This window comes from Chlorocebus sabaeus, chromosome 17 (genome assembly GCF_047675955.1).
Source record: "Chlorocebus sabaeus isolate Y175 chromosome 17, mChlSab1.0.hap1, whole genome shotgun sequence".
NCBI classification, from domain to species: Eukaryota; Metazoa; Chordata; class Mammalia; order Primates; family Cercopithecidae; genus Chlorocebus; species Chlorocebus sabaeus.
The window spans coordinates 46,787,122-46,812,328 of NC_132920.1; the positions used below are offsets into that span (position 1 = coordinate 46,787,122).

General features: G+C 38.2%; 1 protein-coding gene across 4 annotated transcripts; it reads left to right on the forward strand.

Moving 5' to 3' along the window:
* The first annotated feature begins 49 nt into the window (after positions 1-49).
* Positions 50-25,170, forward strand: SLC25A27 (solute carrier family 25 member 27). 4 transcript variants are annotated; one of them, XR_005243044.2, is made up of 10 exons: positions 50-421; positions 3,268-3,459; positions 6,411-6,495; positions 9,786-9,908; positions 12,190-12,302; positions 15,717-15,801; positions 17,135-17,227; positions 18,122-18,224; positions 23,605-23,799; positions 24,635-25,170. XR_005243044.2 is itself a non-coding variant. In XM_007972339.3 (9 exons), exons 1-9 carry the CDS (start codon positions 319-321, stop codon positions 23,507-23,509), a joined length of 969 nt encoding a protein of 322 aa, XP_007970530.1. In that variant the 5' UTR covers positions 50-318; the 3' UTR covers positions 23,510-24,071. The 4 variants fall into 4 exon arrangements, 2 of the variants coding, with proteins under 2 accessions (XP_007970530.1, XP_007970532.1); XR_005243045.2 differs by having other exon boundaries at positions 23,703-23,799; XM_007972339.3 differs by lacking the exon at positions 24,635-25,170 and having other exon boundaries at positions 23,438-24,071.
* The last annotated feature ends 37 nt before the right edge of the window (positions 25,171-25,207 follow it).

Consider the following 25,207-nt stretch of genomic DNA (forward strand, 5'->3'; position numbering starts at 1 on the left):
TATGGAGACCGGGGGCGGAGCCGCAGCGGGCCCCGCGGCCGGCCAATCAGAGACGTCGCGGAGCCCGGCGGACTACATTGCCCACTAACCTCCTGGGCTCCGCTGTGTTTTCCTATTCTGGGGTGCAGGGGGCAGCTGAACCACTCCAGCCTGGGACTGCTAGGAAGGTTGCGGGTCCGCCCGGCCGAGCCGAACGAGGGAAATGGTCCTCACCCGGCCACTCGCCGGTTGAAAAGGGGCCGCCCTGGCAGGGAAGCGGCAGCCGCGGCGCGGTGCAGCGGCGAGAAGGGGTGCGTTATCGCCTTGCCCTGCTGCTGAATGTCCGTCCCGGAGGAGGAGAGGCTTTTGCCGCTGACCCAGAGATGGCCCCGAGCGAGCAAGTTCCTACTGTCCGGCTGCGCGGCCACCGTGGCCGAGCTAGGTACCCGGCTGCCCACGCCTGGGCCTCCCGGGCCAGTGGCACGCGCCGCGCTGGGGGAGGGAGCGCGGGCGGCTTGGCGCCCGGCAGTGCGCAGCGGAGAGGTCGCCCCTTCCACGCCCGCCTGGCAGAGGTGGTGGTGGAGGCCAGGCCCGCGGTGGGAGGAGGAGGGATTGAGGTCTCCACGCCTTTTCCTTCTAATCTCGTCTAATGCTTCCCTTAGGCATGTGCTGTGGTGCTTGAATGTTGTACTTTGAGAAGCCTCGCCAGCTGTCATTCCTCTGTAGGAATCATTTTCCTTTTCATGAGGATGACCTTTTTAAAAACGTAATCTGTTTTCCATCGTTACTGAGATAATCTCTGTGGTTTATAGTCTTACACAGCCACACTGTCATTATCTTGTGGGTCCAAGTTGTGGACCTACCTTGTGGGACTTCCGTTATTAACCTGCCACTCACAGAGCATTGACTTAAGCATCCGCCAGTTACTTGACCTCTCTGAGTGTAATTCATCTATACTGTTTGCCTTGCAGGATTCTGAGAAGTCAATAATATATGATTGCTAAACCCAAGGCAGGACACCAATTAGTTGCGACATTTTTATAATTACTACAATACCAGGGACTGTGGATATATATTTGAAAAGACCCAGTTCTGACCTTCTTACAGGCTGCTGGGGAGACAGAGAAAGAGAATTATAATGTGCTACTTGTTATAATGAAGATATTATTAGGTGTCATAAAAGCATAGAAGAGCAGCCACATCTGCCTAAATGAGTCAGAAAAAACTTTAAGAGGCCATCTAGAGCGGAATGATGATGCCCTTGAATGAGCAAGTAGCGTTTATTCCAAGGATTTTGTGAGTAGTGTACTCATGTGTTTCCTGTGAAGCCTTAACTGTGTATTTTAAGATTACCCTTATATTTTCTTGCCTGTTACAAAAAAATTAAAAAAAACAGTTCTGATGCGTTATCATTTGTAAATGTTAGTTGGTCCTATTTTAAGAGTTTATTTTTTAATTCTAGCATAGCCAGCCATGATCGGTTGTTTTGTGCTCTTCCATTTTGCCTTTTAGCCCCTCTATTTTTTAATGTCTCTCCTTTCGAAAATGATGGAGAATTTTTAATTTTCATTGTTTTTACTGAAATAAAATTCAGCTTAAAAAGATCTAAAAGCAGATTGCTGAATGATATTTCCAGGTTTTATTTTTAAATGATATGTCCCCCCTGCGACTCAATGGCTTTTATACAGGACTGTTCCTCGTTAAAAATTCATGGAGAGAATGGTGTGGGGAGAGTGGATGGAAATCAAAATGTGGGATGGTTTTACGTACAAATCACTTCAGGAACCTGAAGCATCATTTAGGAAACCAGCAAGAAAACAAAACTTATTTTGAAAGACATAATCTGTGTAATATGGAGAATCCTATTAAGATTTTTCAGGTTTCATATGTCAATAAAACATTGTTTGAAGTCTATGCAAGCTACTTCTGTTCTAGGGAAACTGTCAGCAAGATACTAACTTTTCCAAAAACCAGTGGTAAGATTTAATATTCACTTCCCTTCCCCACATTGTTTTCTCTTGGAAAAGGTATACTAAGGTTTTGTGTCAGGTGGTGGTCATTGAAAAGTCTCATATAATGTGAGTAATGTTCATGAAGTTGTCTGAACGTCATTATTTTAATTATTCAGGACATTTTCTTTATAAAGTTATGAGCTTTATCTTTCTTATGTAGGCCATTTAGCTTAACTGTATTAAGGTAAAAGGCCTATCTCTAATTTAAAATTTAAAACCAAAAAATTTTTCCAAAATACAGTTAGTACTTGTAAGGAGGCCATGAGTAGGCCTTGCATATAATTTAGTGTTGGAAAAATAGTTCCATATATGCTTTAATTGAAAGAATATTGAGCTTGTGACCCTTGCATATAAAAGACAACATTATAGGCCGGGCGCGGTGGCTCAAGCCTGTAATCCCAGCACTTTGGGAGGCCGAGACGGGCGGATCATGAGGTCAGGAGATCGAGACCATCCTGGCTAACACGGTGAAACCCCGTCTCTACTAAAAAGTACAAAAAACTAGCCGGGCGAGGTGGCGGGCGCCTGTAGTCCCAGCTACTCCGGAGGCTGAGGCAGGAGAATGGCGTAAACCCGGGAGGAGGAGCTTGCGGTGAGCAGAGATCCGGCCACTGCACTCCAGCCTGGGTGACAGAGCCAGACTCCGTCTCAAAAAAAAAAAAAAAAAAAAAAAAAAGACAACATTATAAACTCCATTACATCTTCTGCATCTCAAACATCATGTCATTGATTCATCTGCATGTGAACATCATCCATGAAATTATAGAATTCAGCTTCCTCTAGCATTTATTGTAGTACATAAGAATATATAGTGCAGTATTCTAATGTTACATTAGATCTCAAATAATCATGGCTGCAGTCAAGAGGATGGTACAGAATATGGATAAATTATTTCCCATTGAAAAGCAAAAATTAATGACTAACAGATATTAAAGTGAAATTTCTGAATAGAAAGAACCCAAGGCTTGTCATTTTTATTTTATTTTATTTTGTTTTATTTTATTTTTGCCAGTGGTACGAGATGCTTTTGCGTAGTGATTCTTAAATTTGGAACTGTGTGAGAATCAAGTTTCTAAACCCTCTTCAACCTACTGAATTAGAATCCATGGGCATGGGGCTAGGAAATTTCTAATTTTTAAAATCTCGCTAGCTGATTCTGTTATATTCTAAAATTTGAGAACAACGAGTCTTGGGAAAATATGACTCCTATAATTTTAGATTTTTGTTTGTTTCTCTGAATGTTGTGGGTTTTTCCCTGCATTTGTGTTTTTGTTAGCAACCTTTCCCCTGGATCTCACAAAAACTCGACTCCAAATGCAAGGAGAAGCAGCTCTTGCTCGGTTGGGAGACGGTGCAAGAGAATCTGCCCCCTATAGGGGAATGGTGCGCACAGCCCTAGGGATCGTTCAAGAGGAGGGCTTTCTAAAGCTTTGGCAAGGAGTGACACCAGCCATTTACAGACACGTAGGTATTTATCTTGATTCTAGCTGGTAAGTTTGTTATGAGTTATGTGTTTGTCTCCTGTGCTTTTCTGTTTGTCCAAAAACAAGCTAGTTTTTTTCTCCTACCGATGCAATAACTGAACACATACAGCACAGTCTTTTTTTATTATTATTTATTTATGTATCTATTTTATTTATTTATTTATTTATTTTTTGAGAGTCGCACTCTATTGCCCAGGCTGTAGTGCAGTGGTGCCATCTCGGCTCATTGCAACCTCCACCTCCCAGGTTCAAGCAATTCTCCTGACTCAGCCTCCCGAGTAGCTGGGACTACAGGTGCATGCCACCACACCCAGCTAATTTTTTTTCTTTTTTTTTTTTTTGGTTTTTGTTTTGAGAGAGTCTCTCTCTGTTGCCCAGGCTATAGCACAGTGGTGTGACCTCAGCTCACTGCAACCTCCATCTCCCAGGTTCAAGCAATTCTCCTGCCTCAGCCTCCTGAATAGCTAGGATTACAGGCACGCACCACCACACCTGGCTAATTTTTGTATTTTTAGTAGAGATGGGGTTTCACCACGTTGGTCAGGCTAGTCTCGAACTCTTCATGAAATTTTTGTATTTTTAGTAGAGACGGGGTTTCACCATATTTATCAGGCTGGTCCCACACTCCTGACCTCAGGTGATCCACCTGCCTTAGCCTCCCAAAGTGCTAGGATTACAGGCATGAGCCAACGTGCCTGGCTAGAACATATATAGTCTCTTAAGAAGAAAAAATTAACTACCAATTATTATTAACAAGTTACTGTTCTAAATTTTTAGAAACGCATACTCACCTATTTAGGGATGAACTGTCATGAAGTCTGTAAACCACTTTAAAATATTAATTAAGCAAAAAACAATGAAGCAAGCCAGGTATGGTGGCTTATGCCTATAATCCCAGCAGTTTGGAAAGCCGAGGCAGGATAATTGCTTGAGCCCAGGAGTTCGAGACCAGCCTGAGCAAGATGGCAAGACCCTGTCTCTATAAAGTGTAAGAAAATTAGCCAGGCAAAGTGGCACATGACTGTAGTCCCCACTACTCAGGAGGCTGAGGTGTGAAAACAGCTCAAACCCAGGAATTCAAGGTGGCAGTGAGCTTTGATCCTGCCACTGCACTCCAGCCTGGGCAACAACACAAGACCCCATCTCTAAAAAAATTAAATTGGGCCAGGTGCTGTGGCTCACGCCTGTAATCCAGCACTTTGGGAGGCACAGGCGGGTAGATCACGTGAGGTCAGGAGTTCGAGACTAGCCTGGCCAACATGGTGAAACCCTGTCTCTACTAAAAATACAAAAATTAGCCAGGCATGGTGGTGCATTTCTGTAGCCCCAGCTACTCAAGAGGCTGAGGCAGGAAAATCGCTTGAACCCAGGAGGTGGAGGTTGCAGTGAGCCAAGATCATGCCATTGCACTCCAGCCTGGGTGACAAGAGTGAAACTCTGTCTCAAAAGAATACAAAATAAATTTTAAAAGTTAGACAATTAAGGAATTAAGGAAATATGGCAGAAATGTTAGTGGTTGATAAATCTCAATAGGTAGAGATAGAGGGAGTTATATATTATTTACTCTTCAGTGTTTGAAAATTTTCTTAATAAAAATTTGTATAGGTTTAAGAAAGAAAAAATGAATAGCTGATATCATTTTTCTTCACTTAAGAACTTTGAACACATTTAAATTTTTCATATTTTTTGAAAATTAACATATATTTATTACAGTGCCAAATCTCATGAGTCTCTGTCTCATAATCTAAGACCAGGCTACTCTGAAAGAGAACAGAGTTCACTGCCTAATCCAACACTGGCTGTAGTGTAAATGCAACACAGGTGATTTTTGCCCCGGTTCCAAGGCTACCTAACTAGCTATGTGGGCCTTAGTCACCCTTAAAGGAAGATGGTTGCAACTATGCCAGTGAGAATATTTTTCTGCTCTGCTTCCACAGTGACACTCACAAGAGGAGGACTTGACTTTTTAGCTTGTGTACAGGAGAATATAAAACTGGCTTCAAAGGAGGTAGGATAGGTTTGGCATTTTTCTCCTCATAATGTTTCCTGAAGCATGAAAGGATCCTTGATCAGAAAAGTGCTCAGTTCTAATTTCTGATACTTGCTGGCTTAATATTTTTAAAGACTCAGTTCTCCAGATGAGTAAGTTAGGGTGTATCATCAAAAACTTTCTAGAATTGTGTGCAGAGACTGTTACTGGTTTTGCAAGTTGTATATTTTTGAGTATCTTAAAATATTTCATCAACTTTCTAAAACATTAAGAAAAGCTCTCTATACAAATACCATGTGTTGATTTTAATTATTTTGTTTTCCATCGTTTTAAAAATATTTTCTCCTTTGCATCCCATTATTATTTTGAGTTTCATTTCTTTTCATTTGTAGTTTGTTGTTCATTGTATTGTTTTACAGCTAAGATTCATTTCATATGTTTGATACTTGGCTGAAAAATTACAATAAATTCTCCAGTGAAATTATGTATCTTTATGTAATGAAAATGCCTGCTGTGCACCAAGGTATGTACTAGGGCACCTGGGGTAAGTAAAAACAAACACACAGAGCCTGCCTAGAGAAGCTCATGGTCTGATGGAAAGATAAGCAAGAAAAGTTAATTTCTAATCAATATGATCAAAAGGTCAGGAGCACTTTCTGAAAAACATGTTTTTGAGTTGAGTCCTGAAAGACAAGGACATGTTAGTAAAGCAGAGAAGGGAGAATTCATTTTGGAAAGATCAGACAGTGTGTGGGAAGGCAAGAGTCTGAAAAGAACATGCCCCATTTGGAGAAGCATCAAGAAACCCACATGTCAGAAGCATCGGCCCCATGAGACAAAGACACAGCGACTAGGCCATGTCGGAATGTCCTCTTATTTTATACAGACATAAGCATATAGATACATGTAGCCAAAGTTACCTTTTTAATGATCTTTTTTACACAGTGTACTCCGGAGGTCGAATGGTCACATATGAACATCTCCGAGAGGTTGTATTTGGCAAGAGTGAAGATGAGCATTATCCCCTTTGGTAAGTTTTGCTTTGAAAATAACATGCTGTTGCCCCAAATGCCTTAACATTTATTAGGTTTATGTAAAATTGTACATTTGTACCCAAATTGCCTTAAAATAGTTATGGACTTAAAATAATAAATAATTACAATATAAGTCCAGATAATTGAGTATTTACTGCACATGGTATACAGACATACATGTACATACATATATAAGGTGCATATATAGAGATATTTAATATTTTACCATTGAAAGAATTCTTATAGAGTACCTTTTTATTTCTCTTTTTATTAAGAACTCTCGGCTTTAGAGTCAGTCAGGGATGGGCTCAAATTCCTGCTCTACTACTGTATAACCTGGACAAACTGCTTCACATTTTTTATCTTCAGTTTTCGCAGCCATAGAAGTAACACTAACCATTAAGTGTTTTTATAGGACTAGGTGAGATGATTAATGTAAGTGTATATTGTTTAACAGAAACTGAAAAAATCGGTTACTATAAATAATATACATAGAGTGACTATAAATAAATAGAAATATAGAAAACACAGGCTGGGCACGGTGGCTCATGCCTGTAATCCCAGCATTTTGGGAGGCCAAGGTGGGCGGATCACCTGAGGTTAGGAGTTCAAGACCAGCCTGGCCAACATGGCAAACCCCTGTCTCTACTAAAAATACAAAAAATTAGCTGGATGTGGTGGTGGGGGCCTGTAATCCCAGCTACACAGGAGGCAGAGGCAGGAGAATCGCTTGAACCCAAGAGGCAGAAGCTGCTGTGAACTGAGATTGCACTGTTGCACTCCAGCCTGGGCAACAGAGCAAGGCTCTGTCTCAAAAAATAAAAAATAAAAATAAAAAATTTTATGTATATAATTATAATATATAACCTCTCAGCTGGCCCACTGCTACAGCCATCTAACTTGTCTCCTCCTTCATCCTCAAATGTGTACCCGGTATCCAGAGTGATTTATTTGAAACACAGCTATTAACACGCTATTGGTATCCTTAAAACTTGTTATTGGCTTCTAATCACCCACAAAATAAAGTGGAAATTTTGGAATGTAACTTAGAAGATCTGCAAAATCTGACCTATGCCTTCAGAGAACTAAGCAATTCATTGATTCTCTTGCAAAGAATGGTGCACTAATGAGCTGAAAGATTCCACTGCCTGCACATACCAAACTGTTCTTCACCTCTGTGTGTGTGTGTGTGTGTATATAGAGAGAGAGAGTGTAAGTGTGTGTGTGTGTGTATATATATATATGTATATAGAGAAAGAGAGAGAGAGAGAGAGAGAGGGAAAAAACACAATAAACTAAGGAAAAGATTCCAATAGGCAGTTCACAAAAGAAATATATATGTTCATTAAACATTAAAATGTTCAAACTCACCAATAATCAAGGGGATTAATTAAAACTAACTTTAAGCTGTTAGTGGAAATATAAGTTATAATAGTCTTTCTGGAGCATAAATTACTTGTTAACATTTTTGAATGTGTAACCCTTTAACCCTTTGTGATTACAATCATTTATAAATGCTTCTACATATGCATCAAGATAGACACAAAGATATTGACTGTAGCAGTGTTGATAGAAAATTATTTTTTAATTTAAACTATTGATTGGAAGCAGTTAAGTAGGTTATGATATATTTATGGCATAACACAGTTATAGAAAGCATGAGGCGGGTTTCATGTGACTAGCATGGAAAGATGCCTATAAAATCTTTCTTAGTGTTAAAAAAATCCAAGTCACAACTATAAAAAAAGGGCAATATATAGTTTCACCTTTCAGGCCACATTTCTTTATCCTGTTTTTGAAAAATTATAATGTACTAAGCTATACTAATTGCTTTCCCAAAGTCAGTTATGGAATAGAAGATTAATAGTCCTTGCATTTTTGAATTTCTTCCAGAAGGCAAAGGTTTAAGTAAAAAGTTCAAAGGAAATATTATACCAGAACTTTCAGGGTGGGTAGGTTTAACGTCCTTTTGACCCAATCAGAACAATTTATTTGGTAATTATGGTATGCCAGTCTTATACTTAATACTGAGGCTATAGTAATGAAAAAGAAATAATCCTGCTGTCATTCAGGTTACAGTAACAGTCAATGAATAAACAATTAGAATTATGTAAAAAATACAGAAAAAGTGGTTATGAGAGATGCAAAGAGAAGAAAATATGATACTGTACTGTGCTTATCATTGTGTGGAGAAACAGGCATTTTCATAGGTTGCTGGTGGAAATGCAAATTGATAAAGGTTTTCTGGAAAGCAATTTGACAGGCTCTAGCAAATGTTATGTAAATGTTCACATTTCTTAAAGTTATGCTAGTTAAATAAATTATGGCATATCCATAAAATGAAATACTATCAAATTATTAAAAAGAATGAGGCTGCTCTATATGATCTGATAGGGATAACCTTTAAGATATGCTGTTAAGAAAACAGTACAGAACACTGTACAACTTGACATTCTATATTAGTGCTTTTACAAAGGAACATTTATACAGATATGCTTGTGTATGCACAAACTGTCAGTCATAACTTAATGTTTAAGACTGTGGGCTCTACATGCAGGCTGTCTGGATTCACATCTTGGCTGTCCCACTCATTCGTTGTGTGATTTGAGCTGTCGTTCAACTGCTCCGTGCTTCAGTTTCCTCATCTGACAGAGAGAATGACAGCACTGTCACGAGGGTTGATATGAGAATTAAATGGTATTTTTAAAATGCTCAGAACAGTGCCTGACATGAGCATTCAGTGAATTTGTTATTATATCTGGCAAGGGGTATAATAAAATAGTAGTTGTGATTGCTTCACTGGAGGGGAGCTGGGCATAGGGGTCAGAAGGGGACTTTCCTTTTATACCCTTTTATAGTTCTTCAAGTTATTTTAAAGTGAAAGGAAATAAAATATTTATTTTCCCCGAGACTACTGCAGTATTCTGGGTTAAAGGTGACTGGAGTCTAGCCTTTGTCTGTTAGGCTGACTACATCTACGCAGTTTTTATTCCCCCGTAGTTGGAGTTAAACTACAATTATCAATTCAGATGTGTATATCTTTGAAACAACTGCTCTTTCCTTTGGATTTCAGGCCATATAAGGCCTGAAATTTTCACTCCTTATACTCTTTTAACCTCCCATCAGTAAATAGTCAAACTGTTTACTCTGTGACTTACTTGGGTATACCCTTTTCTTTACTTGATCTGAAATCTCTGACCTAGGCCCTGTACTAGCTCAGTATTGGTTCACTATAAAATTCATGAAATTAATGGCAACTTTAAAAAGAATTTCCTTCTACAATTAGGAAATCAGTCATTGGAGGGATGATGGCTGGTGTTATTGGCCAGTTTTTAGCCAATCCAACTGACCTAGTGAAGGTTCAGATGCAAATGGAAGGAAAAAGGAAACTGGAAGGAAAACCATTGCGGTAAGTTCTCCAATTAACCAATACCTCTCTTTTTCCCTGGGCCACCATCATATTTTTAACATGTACCTGGTAGAATTATCATCCAATATGCAGTAAAGATATTACTTCTGACTTTTTAAATTTGGAAGTTCATTAAGAGGAAAACTAAGCTGGATCTTTTCTTTGCACTAGAAAGTGTACATGTTCTATACCAGACAAATTATATGTGTGTAATATTCTTTGCTGCTTTTTCCAGCCAAGGCTAGACTTGTCCCCTACTGCAGGTTAACATAAACAGTTTGATTATTAAAACTTGCCCTGGTATGAATCTCAATTTTGCCATTGTGGCTTGGTGTTGTGGAAGTACTTAACATTTCTAGTCTCTTGGATTTTCATCTTTATAAACTCCCTCAAAAGGCTGTCATGATGGTTAACATGCCTGGCTGCTCATTAGTGTCAAAAACCTTGCTTTTGTTCCCTTTACCCTGCAGGAAGAGAGTAGCAGGGTTAACGTTGCATATTGTCCCAACTTTCTTGTTGAATCTCATTCCTCCTTCATCTTGAAGCCCTCTTTTTCCCTAATTTAAAGGAATTTTTAAGTATGGCTTTGGTATATAAAATCCTCCCATTGCATTACACTATATTATTAAAATCCGACTTTCTTTCAAGGGTTCCATGTTCAACAGTTTATTAAAATACTACTTAGTTTCCCCTGGGAAAGGGACAAAATCATGCAGATGGATAGACCTTTCCTAGAAAAAAAGGGAAGTACAGGATGACTTGACCTGAGTACAAAGGGAGCTGCTCCTCTGAACACTCCAGGTCTGCAGCTGAGCCAGAGGCAAAGGAGGGTTTGGGGCCATCTTCACCACTGACCACTGCTCTCTGCCCCTCTTCGTGTAGCTGACTCAGTGGAAAAGGAGGCTGGACTACTGCAGCCCAGGGTCCCCTTCAGCCTTCAAAACATGGAGAGAACATGCACAGCACAGGAGAAAAGGGTACCACTGTGACTTAACCAAGTAGTTTATAGAACCCCAGGACCCAGTTTGTCATCTTATAACAACTTCTAATGACTAAGTAACAGGGAGAAGTCACGCTGCCTTCTTGGATAGGAGGAGAAAACTGGTTATTAGGATCCAGAAATATCTGAGTTTTTAACTGATCCCTCAGTTTATTCCTCCTCTTTGTTCTTAATGTTGGAAATTTTTGGTTTGAATACAGCTAATGTAGTGCATTTTAATAATCAAACTCTTTATATTAACCTGTAATGGGGACAAGTCTATATACTACAGTAAAGAGCATGAACATCGAGATCAGACAGCCTGGGATTCAAAGCCAGTCTTTACCACATCTTAGCTTCGTAATCATAGTCAAGTTCCTTGCCCATTTTAAGCCTTGGTTTCTTCAAACGTAAATTAGAATCATATTATCTATCTCATGAGTTTTCAGTATTAAAATGTATGTCATGTATATTAAATACTTGGCACTTAGTGCTCCATAAATTTGAGTTACAGTGATCATCATTCATGATCATAACTTCTCATGTAGCATAACAGCAATTATGTGTGTCCAATAAATATGTGACATTGTCTTTTTGGTGAGATTCAGAGAGTGTGATGCCTGAGTAAAAGCCACACAGGCTAGTAAGTGGTGAAGGTGGCATTTGACTTCAGGTTTTTCTGACTGCATAAAGCTCAGACTTTTTGTAATGCCAGAGGTTTCCGTATTTGGTTTATGCTTCTTCAGCACTGTTCTTCATCTATCTAGAGAGAAATGAGCAAGATAGTCTACTAAATTTTCTTGAAGCTAAAATTCTTCCATTTTAAGAACTCTTATTATGAAATTGTCCTTTTTACTTCTTAGTCTGTCATTTTTTATGAGATTAATTGTTGTTAATGTCATTATTTGATGAACTCTAAACATTTGCAAGTCCCTTCCATCACCAGTAAAATTAATCCAGAAGTCTGATAACCTTTGGTTTTCTCCTACAATTAATATGTGTAGTGATAATATAAAATATCAAGAAAGGTATTTTTATCTGTTTAATAATCTTGAGAAGATGACACAGTTTATAAAGATTTCCGTTAAAAATGTTTAAGTGAAATGTTGGCCTTTTTTCTAAAGGATTATTATGTTTATCTGTAAATTAGACTTATGTAGATTGCTTCAATTTCTAATAATTCTGGATAAATTATATCTGGATGTTACTCCAGGTTATAAGAGCTATAAGTGAAGCTTATCCAGTTGCATTTCATACACAGGAATATATGGAGTTTTCACATTTCGTTATTATTCTCCTTAGATTTCGTGGTGTACATCATGCATTTGCAAAAATCTTAGCTGAAGGAGGAATACGTGGGCTGTGGGCAGGCTGGGTACCCAATATACAAAGAGCAGCGCTGGTGAATATGGGAGGTAATGGAAACTTTGTTAAATTCTAAAAAAGTTCTAATTGCCTTCATAGTTAAAAGCACTTAAATTAGAGAAGTGAAAATTTATGTTTTATTTTTATTTATAATGTATTGGTGACCATATATTGTTGACCAGCTGTATAGATTTTCTAGGTCATAATTGAATATTTTCCACAAAGCATTTTTGCTTCATTCTACAGTGATGTATGAAAAGGATTTACTAAAATAGGCAAATTGTGACAATAAGGAGACAAGGCCAAACTATTTCTAAGGTCCTCCTCTCTAGTCCAGACTTTCCTTTAAGATTAAAACCGATAGATACAGCTATCTGATCGTTGTTGCATCCAGACTGTCCAAATCTTTCCCCTGGCAATCCTGCTCCAATTCCTAACACCCCGGGCCAGAAACCTGAATGTTCTCTTAACTCATCCCTACCCCTCACTTCTCATATTCACTTACCAATTCTGTCTCCCAAATATTTCTTAAAAGTTTTCCCCTCCAATACCTACTACTTTAGTATCCTTAAAATGACCATTTGTACACCATCAGCCTTGAAAACCTCTCAGCTGGACCACTGCCACAGCCATCTAACTCGTCTCCTCCTCCATCCTCACATATGTGCCTGGTATCCAGAGTGATTTATTTGAAACACAGATTTTTTTTGTTTGTTTTTTTGTTTTTTTGTTTTTTTGTTTTTTTTAATTTATTTATTATTATTAAACTTCAAGTTGTAGGGTACATGTGCACAACGTGCAGGTTTGCTACATATGTATACTTGTGCCATGTTGGTGTGCTGCACCCATCAACTCGTCATTTACATCAGGTATAACTCCCAATGCAATCCCTCCCCCCTCCCCCCTCCCCATGATAGGCCCCGGTGTGTGATGTTCCCCTTCCCGAGTCCAAGTGATCTCATTGTTCAGTTCCCACCTACGAGTGAGAACATGCGGTGTTTGGTTTTCTGTTCTTGTGATAGTTTGCTAAGAATGATGGTTTCCAGCTGCATCCATGTCCCTACAAAGGACACAAACTCATCCTTTTTTATGGCTGCATAGTATTCCATGGTGTATATGTGCCACATTTTCTTAATCCAATCTGTCACTGATGGACATTTGGGTTGATTCCAAGTCTTTGCTATTGTGAATAGTGCTGCAATAAACATACGTGTGCATGTGTCCTTATAGCAGCATAATTTATAATCCTTTGGGTATATACCCAGTAATGGGATGGCTGGGTCATATGGTACATCTAGTTCTAGATCCTTGAGGAATCGCCATACTGTTTTCCATAATGGTTGAACTAGTTTACACTCCCACCAACAGTGTAAAAGTGTTCCTATTTCTCCACATCCTCTCCATGAAACACAGATATTAACACGCTATTGGTGTTCTTAAAACTTGTCACTGGAATATAAATAGCATTTTTGAGGGTTCCAGTAATATAGCACCTAAACATCAAAAGAAGTCAATCTTTGTGTGAGAAAGAAGCTAGAAACTCTTCTTTCACACCATTCTTTCTACATTCTTCATAATCTCAAAAATATATCACCACTCTTTCAGCTGTACAAGCAGAAACCTAGGCATGATTTTTGGCTCTTCTCTTTCTTTTGCTCCATTGCTTATATCCAAGCAGTCACCAAATCCAGTCATTCCATCTTCCAGATATATCTCAGACTCATATACTTTTCTCCATCCCTGGAGCCATTCTGTTGTCCAAGTATTACTTATTCCCTCCAACTGGACCACTACAGAGGCCTCACAACTGGTCTTTCCATACCTACCCCATTCCCATTTTGCCCCACTATGCCTTTGAAACTGATTTTATCAAGATTATCTTTGCTGTTACCTTATTTTTTAAAATTTAAAGCTATCTTCATTTTCACCATCCCTATAAATGGTACCTCTGTCCTTTAAATTGTTCACACTCAAAACCTTGGAGTTGTCTTTGATTTCTTTCTACCATTCTGTATTCAGTCTGCTGGCTGATCCTGTTGATTCTTCAAAATTTATCCAGAACCTGACCAGGGCTCCACTACTCCCTTATTCAAGTCGTCATCGTCGCTTACCGGGATGACTGCTCTGCCTTGTTTTCTTGTAGTCTACTCTTAATAGAACTATTGAGTTCTTAATAGAGTTCTCAGTAGTTCTATTAAGTTCTAAATAGTAACCTCGGGCAGTCACTCCTCTGCTGCTCAAAAGCCTCCCCTGGCTTCTGACGCTCTTCATCATCTAGACTCTGTTACTCCTTGCATATTCTGCTGCTGCTGGCCCAGTCTTCTGGCTGTTCCTCTAACACCACAAGCTGACTCCTGACTCAGGGTTAGAAAGCATACTGTATTTTTGCCTGGGGCAATTTCTCTTAGCTATCTACAAGTTTGTTTTCTCATGCTTTCTTTTGGTCTCTGTTCAAATGTCCACTTATCAAGAGGTCTTGCCTGATCACCCTATTTAAAATTAATAGAAACTATTCCTCCCTACCCTCTGGTACTCTCTGTCCCTTTCCTTACCTTCTTTGTCTTCAGGGCATTTACTTCAAGAGCAAGTGCATCTGAAACACCATGTAGTTTACTTTATTGTCTCATCCCACAACAGAGAGCAAGGATGTTTGTTCATTTTGTCCATGGCTGTTTCCCCCAGTGCAATCAAATGTGCCTATCCATTCTTGCCTCATTAAAACTTACTTCCCTATACTTTAGTGTGGGTAAACTTTATATAACTCCAGCATTGTGATGCCATTCTCCTATTTAAAACCCTTCCATAGCTCTTCATTGCCATTAGAGAAAATGTATAAAAGGGCCAGGCGCGGTGGCTCACGCCTATAATCCCAGCACTTTGGGAGGCGGAGGTGAGCAGATCTCTTGAGCTCTGGAGTTTGAAACCAGCCTGGGTAACATAGTAAAACCCCATCTCTACAAAAATATTTAAAAATTAGCCAGATGCACACCTGTAATCCCAGCTACTTGGGAGGCTGGGGCACAAGAATCACTTGAGCCCAGGAGGCGGAGGTTGCAGTGAGCCGAGATCGTGCCACTGCACTCAAGCCTGGGTGAGAGAGACCTTGTCTTGAAAACGTATAAAAGGCTTAATGTAGAATAATGGTCAGGACCTTTTATTTATAAGTGACAGGATTTCAATTCAGCTTTGGCTAAAAAAAGTAATTTATTGACTCAAATACTAAAAGGCCCAGGGGTTGAGCTGACTTTAGGCACAGCTAGATACAGGAGTCCAAATGATACATTTGAGTTTCTGTCTCTTCTTCTTTTCCTCTCTCTCTGTCTGTAGCTGTGCTTTCCTTGAGAACAAGAAAGATTCCTTGGTATCTTTTATCCTGGTACACATTCCTGCCCCAAGCCTAGCACATTCTTGACACAAGACATTCACTGTTGACTGATGAATATTTAAACTTTTTCCATTGCCAGATTTAACCACTTACGATACAGTGAAACACTACTTGGTATTGAATACACCACTTGAGGACAATATCATGACTCATGGTTTATCAAGGTAAGGATTGTTTTAGTTGGACTCTGGTATTTTTTTTTTTTTTTAATAACTTTTTCTTCCATATTTGGCATAAATTCTTTAGACTCATTTGATTGGGATTGTACTGGAATCACCTTTAGAGAAGAGTATATTTATAAAGATGAATTTCTTAAAGTTTGTTGCAGTTAGAATGGGGAATGTAGGATGTTTTGGATTAAACTTCTCAAAATATATGCACCTTGATGGAGCCATCTCAGGAACAGGCTATGATGATGGACTCTCCAACTCAACAGATATGTTTGAGTGCCTTTTATGTTAAAGGCACTGGGCAGGGCTCTGCAGTGGGCATCAAAGGAGTAAACTCAATTCCTACCCAGGGAATTTACCAACAAGGAAAACAAGACAAATATAAAAACACTCTACAGGAAATCCTAAAAGGAAGCAACTAGTTACTACAGGGTTCAGAGGAAGGAAAAAACCACTTGGAAGGATCCACAAAGGAGGTAGAAATAGACAAGGGTTTTGAAAGGCTGTGTCTCTTCACAGAAAGGGACAGGAAGAAGGCCTTTCCAGGAAGGAGCAGTACCTTGATCTCTTTGCAACACAATTTTAAATTATCCATTAGAATGACTTATTTTATAGATGTCTACTGTCCTTGACATTATAGTGATTTCATTTAGCTTCTGATCTTGTTTCCAAATTCTAAAACTTCCTATGCTATTTAGATGACCCTAAAAGTAAATATAATAGTGTCAAGTCAAATATTTGGAGGGAGGGGTGTGTGTGTGTGTGTGTGTGTGCGCGCGTGTGTGTGAATTTAATCACTCCGAGAGGATTACTGACTCGGGGCTTTTGCATGTACTGTTCTATCGTCATGTAACCTTTTTCCTTCAGGTCTTCATATAGATGTGTCCTTTTTGACCACTCAGTTCTGCTGTCACCCCAGGAGCTTTCCCTGACTGCCTGTCACCCATTTGCTCCCTGTCACACTTCCCCATGTTTTTTTTCATAGCTTTTGTCAGCTTCTGAAATTATTTATTTCACTTCTGCCTTTTCCCAAGTGAAGTATAAGCTCCTCAAGGGCAGGGTCTTACCTGTCTTGCTTACTGCCTAGAAGAATGCTTGGCACCAGCAGGTACACAATGCCTGTTTGTTAACTGACATTCTTTTTGTTTTTGATTTTGTTTTTTTTCCTACCTCTTTAATTAATTTAGCATTAATTTTAAGCAAAAAGAGCATTATGAAGCTTATAAGAATACATTTAGTAGTATATTCTTTCTGAATACCACATTCCCTTTCCTAAGCTAGAAACTACTACATATCATCTTTCAATTTCATTTATTTGTATTTATAGTTTATGTTCTGGACTGGTAGCTTCTATTCTGGGAACACCAGCTGATGTCATCAAAAGCAGAATAATGAATCAACCACGAGATAAACAGGGAAGGTAAGTAAAAAGTCTTCAGTATCCATGTTCTTGAATGTCTGTAATACCATTGTTTTTCAAAGATGCATCTTTGCATTTTTTATTGATAGAAATGTATTCGTGTGTTTTTTGAGAAAATTAAGGGCATTGTTTTTATGCAGTTACCTGCTCTTTGATGAAAAGTGACAAGCCTTTGGGGAGATAAGCTAATTAACAATCATATTATTTAGACACAAGGTTTTTATTAGGACTTTATTGTTTTTAAAGAATTGTTGAAAGCATATTCTGCTCAGAATTTACACAGCACTTTCTTCAGAAGCTTATGACTTGAGTAGATAACATGGAGAATTTGATTCGATATGAAATAGTATGTTCTCTCTGGAAGAAAAAAGATAGAGTGAATTCTAAGTATAAGACCAAGGGTGGCATGAATCAGAAGAGTTAACCTTGAAAATATCTTTAAGATCAAAAGATGTTATCTGTAGAACCACAAATATTTTTCTAAACTAGCAGAAAATATATATTTTGAGACGGAGTCTCGCTCTGTCACCCAGGCTGGAGTGTAGTGGTGTGATCTCCCGCTCACTGCAAGCTCCGTCTCCCAGGTTCAAACCATTTTCCTGCCTCGGCCTCCTGAGTAGCTGGGACTACTGGTGCCCGCCACCATGCCCGGCTAAGTTTTTGTATTTTTTTAGTAGAGCCGGGGTTTCACCATGTGAGCCAGGATGACCTCAATCTCCTGATGTCATGATCTGCCCACCTTGGCCTCCCAAAGTGCTGGGATTACAGGCGTGAGCCACTGTGCCCAGCCAATATTTAATTTTTGTAAGATTCCTTAGACAATTTAATTTTATGAATATACATATATATTTTACACAGAAAAAAATTAACAAAAGGATCTTGTTTCCTTTGTAGGGGACTTCTGTATAAATCATCAACTGACTGCTTGATTCAGGCAGTTCAAGGTGAAGGATTCATGAGTCTATATAAAGGCTTTTTACCATCTTGGCTGAGAATGGTAAAGTTAGGTTTACTTCCTTTGTTTTTTTTTTTTTTTTTCTTTGTACTTAAATTACTTTTAATCTATAAGCATTTTCCCTTTTCTCTTCTGGTTTGAAGCATGGCCCTGCCCCCCAAATCAAAGTCCTTTCTTTTTTAAATCTTCTTTTATTTCCTTTCACCTCTCCTCAGAGTTATCTTGCCTTCTGTGGTAGAGTAAGATAAAATAAGTTACCTCCATTGATGAATCAGTTGATAGTCTTGTTATAAAGCCAGTAAATAGATTTTCTGTCATGTAAAATTTTTAGTATTCCATTTAGTTATATTTTAATATAATATTTTGGAACACATATACAGATTTTACACTAGAGATCTCTCCTACAAAAAAATGTACTGTTTCAAAAAAATTTGTTACTTTGATAGCAAATGTTACATTACCCATTAATATTTATTACTACAAAACTCTGCTTCATAAGAAAACATTATGTCATTTTTATTTGGTTTAGATGTTATTTTTCATTGCAGTGAACTAAGATATAGAATTAGATAGACTTGTTTAAGCAATATAGCAAATACAATAAAATGTAGAATTCTAATCTATAATGTAGAATTAGATAGACTTGTTCAAGCAATATAGAAAATATAATAAAATGTAGAATTCTAATCTATAATGTAGAATTAGACTTGTTTAAGCAATATAGCAAATATAATAAAAACAAAGTGCTGACTTTTCTGTAAGTTAAAACATTTGAAAGAATGGGTGAGTTATAGGTTTAGAAATTCAAGCAATCAAAAATTAACACAATATATTATAATACAATTATATATAATATTACATATATCTTTTTAATTGAGTACCTACATCATGCAAAGCCCTGTCCTGAGGTCTCAGCTTTGAATAAGAAACTATAAGTGATAAATGTTATGGGAAGAGTGCATAGTGCTATAGAAATATATAGCAAATAAGTACAGCCTAAACTGGCAATTAGGAAAACCTCCTTGGAGAATGGAATTTTGAATTTAGATTTGCAAAATGAGTAGGACTTAGCCAGGTAAAGAGGACAGGGAAAAAAACATTCCCTATAGAGGGACAGTTGGAGTGGACAGAGAGCAGGGTGAGTTCAAGGAAACCTAGCAGGCCAAGCCACAGAGAGAGACCTCATGGAGAGAGTCAAAGGGTGAGACCAGAGAGAGGCAGACACCACACTGGGAAGGACATATGAGCCAGAAGAGTAATGGGCACCAGTTTGAAGAAACATGCATTTTTAGAAAATTTGTTCTGCCTGTCATGTGGATTGGGAAAAGACCAGGAGTAATGATATATGAGAGATAATGGAGGCTTGGACAAGAGTATGACAGTAGGAACAGAAGATGGACTACAAACATGTTTAGGAGGTAGAAAGGGAATAGAAACATGACTAATTGGATGGGGATGGGAGAATGGTTGGAGAAGATAAGGAAAAGTCAGACTTCATTCCCAGATTCCTGCTCTGAGCAACTGAGGATGATGATGTAATTTCCTAAAACGGGGATCATTTGCAGGGAAGAAGATCTGTAGATAAAATAAGGTTAGTTTAAGACCTGTGAAATTTTGGATACCCATAGGACATCCAAGCAGAGATGTCTGGATGACAAACTGAATATACTGGTCTAGGTCTTAGGAGAGAATACAAGGATGGAGGTTTAGATTTGAGCATTTTCCACATATAGATGGTAATTGAAATGTTGGTAATAAATGATATCATCAAGGAATAGTAGGTATTTGTGTATTAATATGAAATTAACAGCCAAAGCCCTTGGCAATACCTGATAAAAGTATACCCGACTTTGAGATATTATTTTGGTGGTTTTGATTATACCTTAAAATTATGTCAAAACTGTAGCTGTTTCTTACTGGGAAGGTAAAGTTTGATTTGGCCTGCATAAACCAGGCACTGTTATAAGTGCTGGTAACACTGAGGAATAACATAGTCTTTGCACTAGAGGAGCTTACAATGAGATGTAGAAGTTAAACATGTAAGTAGTTAAAATTACAGAAATAATAAAAATTACTGAATAAATACTACTGAATCACTTGGTATATGGCCAATATTGTGCTAATCATTTTCATGGCTTAACCCATTGAATTCTCCCAACAATCTGTGCCGTAGGTTACTATCATATCCCTCTTTTATAGAGGAGGAAACAAAAAACATCAAAAGTCTAAATAGCTTGGCCAGGTGAGTGGTTCAGGGCATCAAAACCAGGCGGCCTGACACCCGATAACACAGCCTCATTAAGGAGGTTGTATTCTTGCTCTACCAGTGGTATGAATAGTACTCTGTGGGAACACAGAGAGTGGAGTAGAAATGGCTATGACCATATCTGGAAAGTCGCAAGAAGCTTCACAGAGCTGATATTTGATCTGGGCTTTGAGGCATCAATAGGCATTTGTCAAGAGAAATACAAGAGTGTGACATGAGCATAGGGATCATGTCATGTGTAGGCCTGTTATGTTTGAGGAACTACAGAAAATTCAGTCTGGTTGAAGAATAGGTCCTCATAGGGGAGATGGTAGGAGATAAGGTTAGAGAGGTACTTAAGGACCAAGTTGGGAAGAACCTTGTGGGCCAAGCCTAGTAGTTTAGATGAACTCTGTGGAGCACCTGCTTAAGCCCGGGAGCAATGTGCTAAGGTTTGTTTGACAGCAAGATTACTTTGGAAGCCATATAGTAGATGCACTGAAAGCTAGGATATAAGAAAGGAAGTTTTAGCAATGATCTAACCAGTTAGATGACTGTAGAAATGGAGAGAAGATAAATTTTAGGGACATTTATGGTTAACTCCATAGGTCTTAGTAACTGATTATATGTAGAAGGTGAGGGGCAGAAAAAAGCAAATGGGACTTCCTGTGTTTCTTTAGGAGGATGAGTGAGACCATTGCAGAAACACAAAATCAGGGTCAGAAAGGATGAGGGGCAGGTAGAATATTTAAGTACAAAGGATGGGACCACTTTGTTTAATCCTTTGTCTTTATATGTATGACTCAGGAAGTATAAATAACAAAAAAGAGTACTTAATACGTGCAAAGCTCTACATATGTTACTTTTTTAAACTGTATAAGAACCTAGCAAAACAAGCAGTATTATCCTCATTATTTTTCAGATAAGAAAATCATGGCTCAAAATATAAGAAGCTTGCCCAAGTTCATGTAGCTAGTATGTGGCAGAGCTGGGAATTGACCTCAGATCTGTTCCACTCAAAACGCTATGCTCCTTACTAACACAATATACTGATTTGCTCAACATCCTGCAGCTAGCTACAGAAGTTTTAAAATTGAAGAGACATTCCTCACAGTGGAGGGGTATTTAAAGAAAGGCTGGCTAACCACCAGAGATCACCAGAAAGTCACTGCCTGGTTGATTTGCCACAGTGCATGACCCGGAGCACAGAAACCTAATTCATGAGCATTTCCAAGTAAATTGGCCTTGAAAATATAGATTTGACTCGGCTGATCTCATTGACACAGATGATCAAGCCACAATAGTTGGCTCATTCACATCGCACAACACATTTGGCAAGTGATCTAGATGTTCAAGTCCTCTGGTCAATGTGTTTTTTCCTAAATTCAAGCTATATGGGTACTCAAGTAATAATTAGAAGGTTTCTTTCTTAACACAGAATCAGAACAAGAGGAGCTTATTTGTAAACTTAATCAACTCAAGAGAGCTCTTATGTGTTCAGCTCCACAGTAGCAGGCATGAAAAGGGACTCTGCTTCTGGGTTTTCTCTAGCCTTATGGCAAAAGATAGACCAAAAGAAACAATATAGGTTCATATACACTTGCATTATTTGCAATGCTCATAGCTAGATCAGTGAGAAAATCAGCAAGCAAACATAGTGCCCACATGTGCTACTCCTGTACAGAGGCTTGGTAAATCCCATTTATATACCACCCACATTCTTTGGCTATATGATCTCCTACTCTTTAAAAACTCTATTCAAAATCCAGCTAAACTCTATCCTGATCCCTTCTACCGGATAGAGGTACTATGACCTTGCTTTGCTCAGTCCTTGGTTAGTACTTATTTCATTTGCCTATGGATTTTGTTGCTATAATGTCATTAACATGAAGAAGAAGATTGATTACCACAGCAATTAAGAATGATTGCATAGGGGTTCTTAACTAAGACCTCTACCTTCTTCATCCAACTCCAGTTATATTAGTTTACTTCATTTTTGTTGTCACAAGAATATGGTATCATCATAGCTTTGTATTCCTTATTTCATGTATGTCATCATACCTTTAAATAACGAAGATATATTCTCCTAAATCCACTACTTAGTGAATTCTCAGTTTACTAATATAACATGCTCAGTATTTCCAAACAAATGAGATAAACATTGCTTTACAAACAAAACTAAATACATTTTATTTTCTAATTGCTTAAGCTTATTTATCTACTCTAGAATGATAGAGCTGCTCTCTGTTCAATTTTGATTAGAACTGAATTAGACAGGAATTATTAGATCCAAGGCCCTCTCTGTTCCAGTGTTTACCCTGTGATTTCCCTCTGTATCTTTACTGTTTACATCCTCAGCATTTATGTCTTCTTCTAACCCTTATTCTTTTATAATTCCTTTAGATGTAGCTATACCTTCATTCAAGTTAAAGACAAGGCTTTCTGAACTGGAAGGGCTTTTCTATATTTAATGTGAATTTTTATGTAAATGTTGTAAGACATCAGGTGTTGGTTTTGTGACCTAAATCTCCAAGGATAATCTTTCACCTTCCTCACTTTCAAGTTCTAAAGTGACTTATTTTTACACTCCATATCCAAACTAGATATAGAAAAGCCTGCCTAGAATTCAGGCATCTTGAGTCCCAGCCCTTTAGCCAGTAATGGTTCAATAAAAAGAACTCTGAGAATGGAAAACAGAAGCCTGTGGTCTAGCTCTATAACATGCCAATAGGCATTTGACTGCTAAGCCTCAGTGGTCTCATTTGAAAAACAGGGATATTAATATCTTTCCTTTCTATTGTAAGATGTTGTTTAGAGAAATCTGTGATAAATAAGACATAAAAATGCTTTGTAAATTATAAAGTCCTTTACAAAGGTGAAATACCAAAATATTTGTTTTCAGCCTAAGTGGATGGAAAATGACTTTGTCATTCAAATATATGTATGCACATATGTAGAATATTTATAATTGCTTTGAAATATGCACTAACTTCTTTGGTTAATCTTTCAGACCCCTTGGTCAATGGTGTTCTGGCTTACTTATGAAAAAATCAGAGAGATGAGTGGAGTCAGTCCATTTTAAACCCCTAAAGATGCAGCCCTTAAAGATACAGTGTTCAGTATTATTGAAATATGGGCATCTGCAACACATACCCCCTATTATTTCTACCTCTTTAGGAAGACACCTATTCCACAGAGACTGATTTATAGGGGGCAGCACTTTATTTTTTTTCTGGAAACCCAAGTTCTCTTTGACTCCTCTTTTTGTCCAAAAGTGATCTGGTCGGATCTCACAAGGCCATCCAATGAGACCCCGCACAGCATTTTCTAAAGAAGAATCGAAGCCTGACCACTTTCACCTTGGGCAAGAAGGTTTGGCCTTTGAGTTGCTATTCTATGCTGAAGAGCCTGCTTAGAGGAGGAGTACCAGGAGGGAGCCAGCATCTCAGATCTGAAGTAGATGATAGGAATGTGGAAGAACACATACGTAGTGCTTAAGAAATACATTTAACCTGTTATGTCAGTATTTATAATTGAAGTTTGATAATTCACTTTTCTGTCATTGTTAAAGTGTACATATTGTAAATTAAAGGGAGGTGAATGGAAATTAATGAATAAACATTTTGAGTTTCCCTAGTATTGAAGGAAGTTGTACTTCTTGTCAGAAAGATTAAAAAAATCAAGTTGAAATGATGTTTGAATTTCAAGAAAAGAGGCTGCTGTCAGTACCCTCTCATTAGATGTGTTAATTGGTTAGCACTCCACTGCACATGCCAATGACTTCCTCTGACAGCCACGCACGGAATCTTGATGAAAAAAGAGCAGAGCATTTGCCTTGTTACATAGTCTGTTACAAGCCAGATATATTGCTAGCTCTCAAGAATTGTAATATATTAAGAACTACAACTTATTTGATTAAAACTCAGCTGTATAGATCCTTTTATAAAGCACCTTTTGTTAACCATCAGCCTTTCATTGGTATTTTAAAAGCAAGGCAGATAGTCATGCGTCCTTTCTTATCTCCCTTACCTGACACTAGGGGCTCTAGAGAGGCAGAGAGAGCACTCACAAATCACACTAAAACTGCCAATGGCCTGACTCACTCAGTTTAGCAAAGCTCCTTGCCTAAAAAGTGATAAGTAAAAATCTGTTTATGGTATACAGTTATGTCTCCAATCTTTGAATCAAATCCATGTTCTTATTTTAGAAAGGTAAAAGAGTTCTTCAAATTCAGCTACATACCACCAGCTCTCCCAGCCTCAGACGGTGGGCATTTCTGGATGGATGGCTGCGGTTATGGATAAAGGCTGTAACTGTTAAAATAGAAAAACATGAAGCTCAGGCCCAAGAAAGGCCTTGGAGCCAGCCAAACAGAATTGGTTCTGATGGACATGGATGATGTTGAACAGAAAAAAGTTTACAAGTGCTTTGTGGTTGCACTAATGTATACTCACTGCCATTTTAAGAGGGGGAAGTACACTTTAAAATATATTTGAATGTCATGTACTGATATGCAGTAGCTTATTGTTTTTCTAGTTGCAGAGAATGTGAAGTTTAATCTCTTAAAATATTTAGATGGTCTACTTTTTCATTGAATTTGTCAATATGTAATTGCATTGTAAAATATTATATATAGATACGCTTAACTTCCCAAGTGTTCTGCATTGAACCACTTTGGGAAAATTTTGTTTTTTTATGTTTTGTAATTTTTAAAATTAAGTAAAGACTGGATCAAAATAATTACATCCAAACTGGACCATGAACAATTGATTTAGCTTTA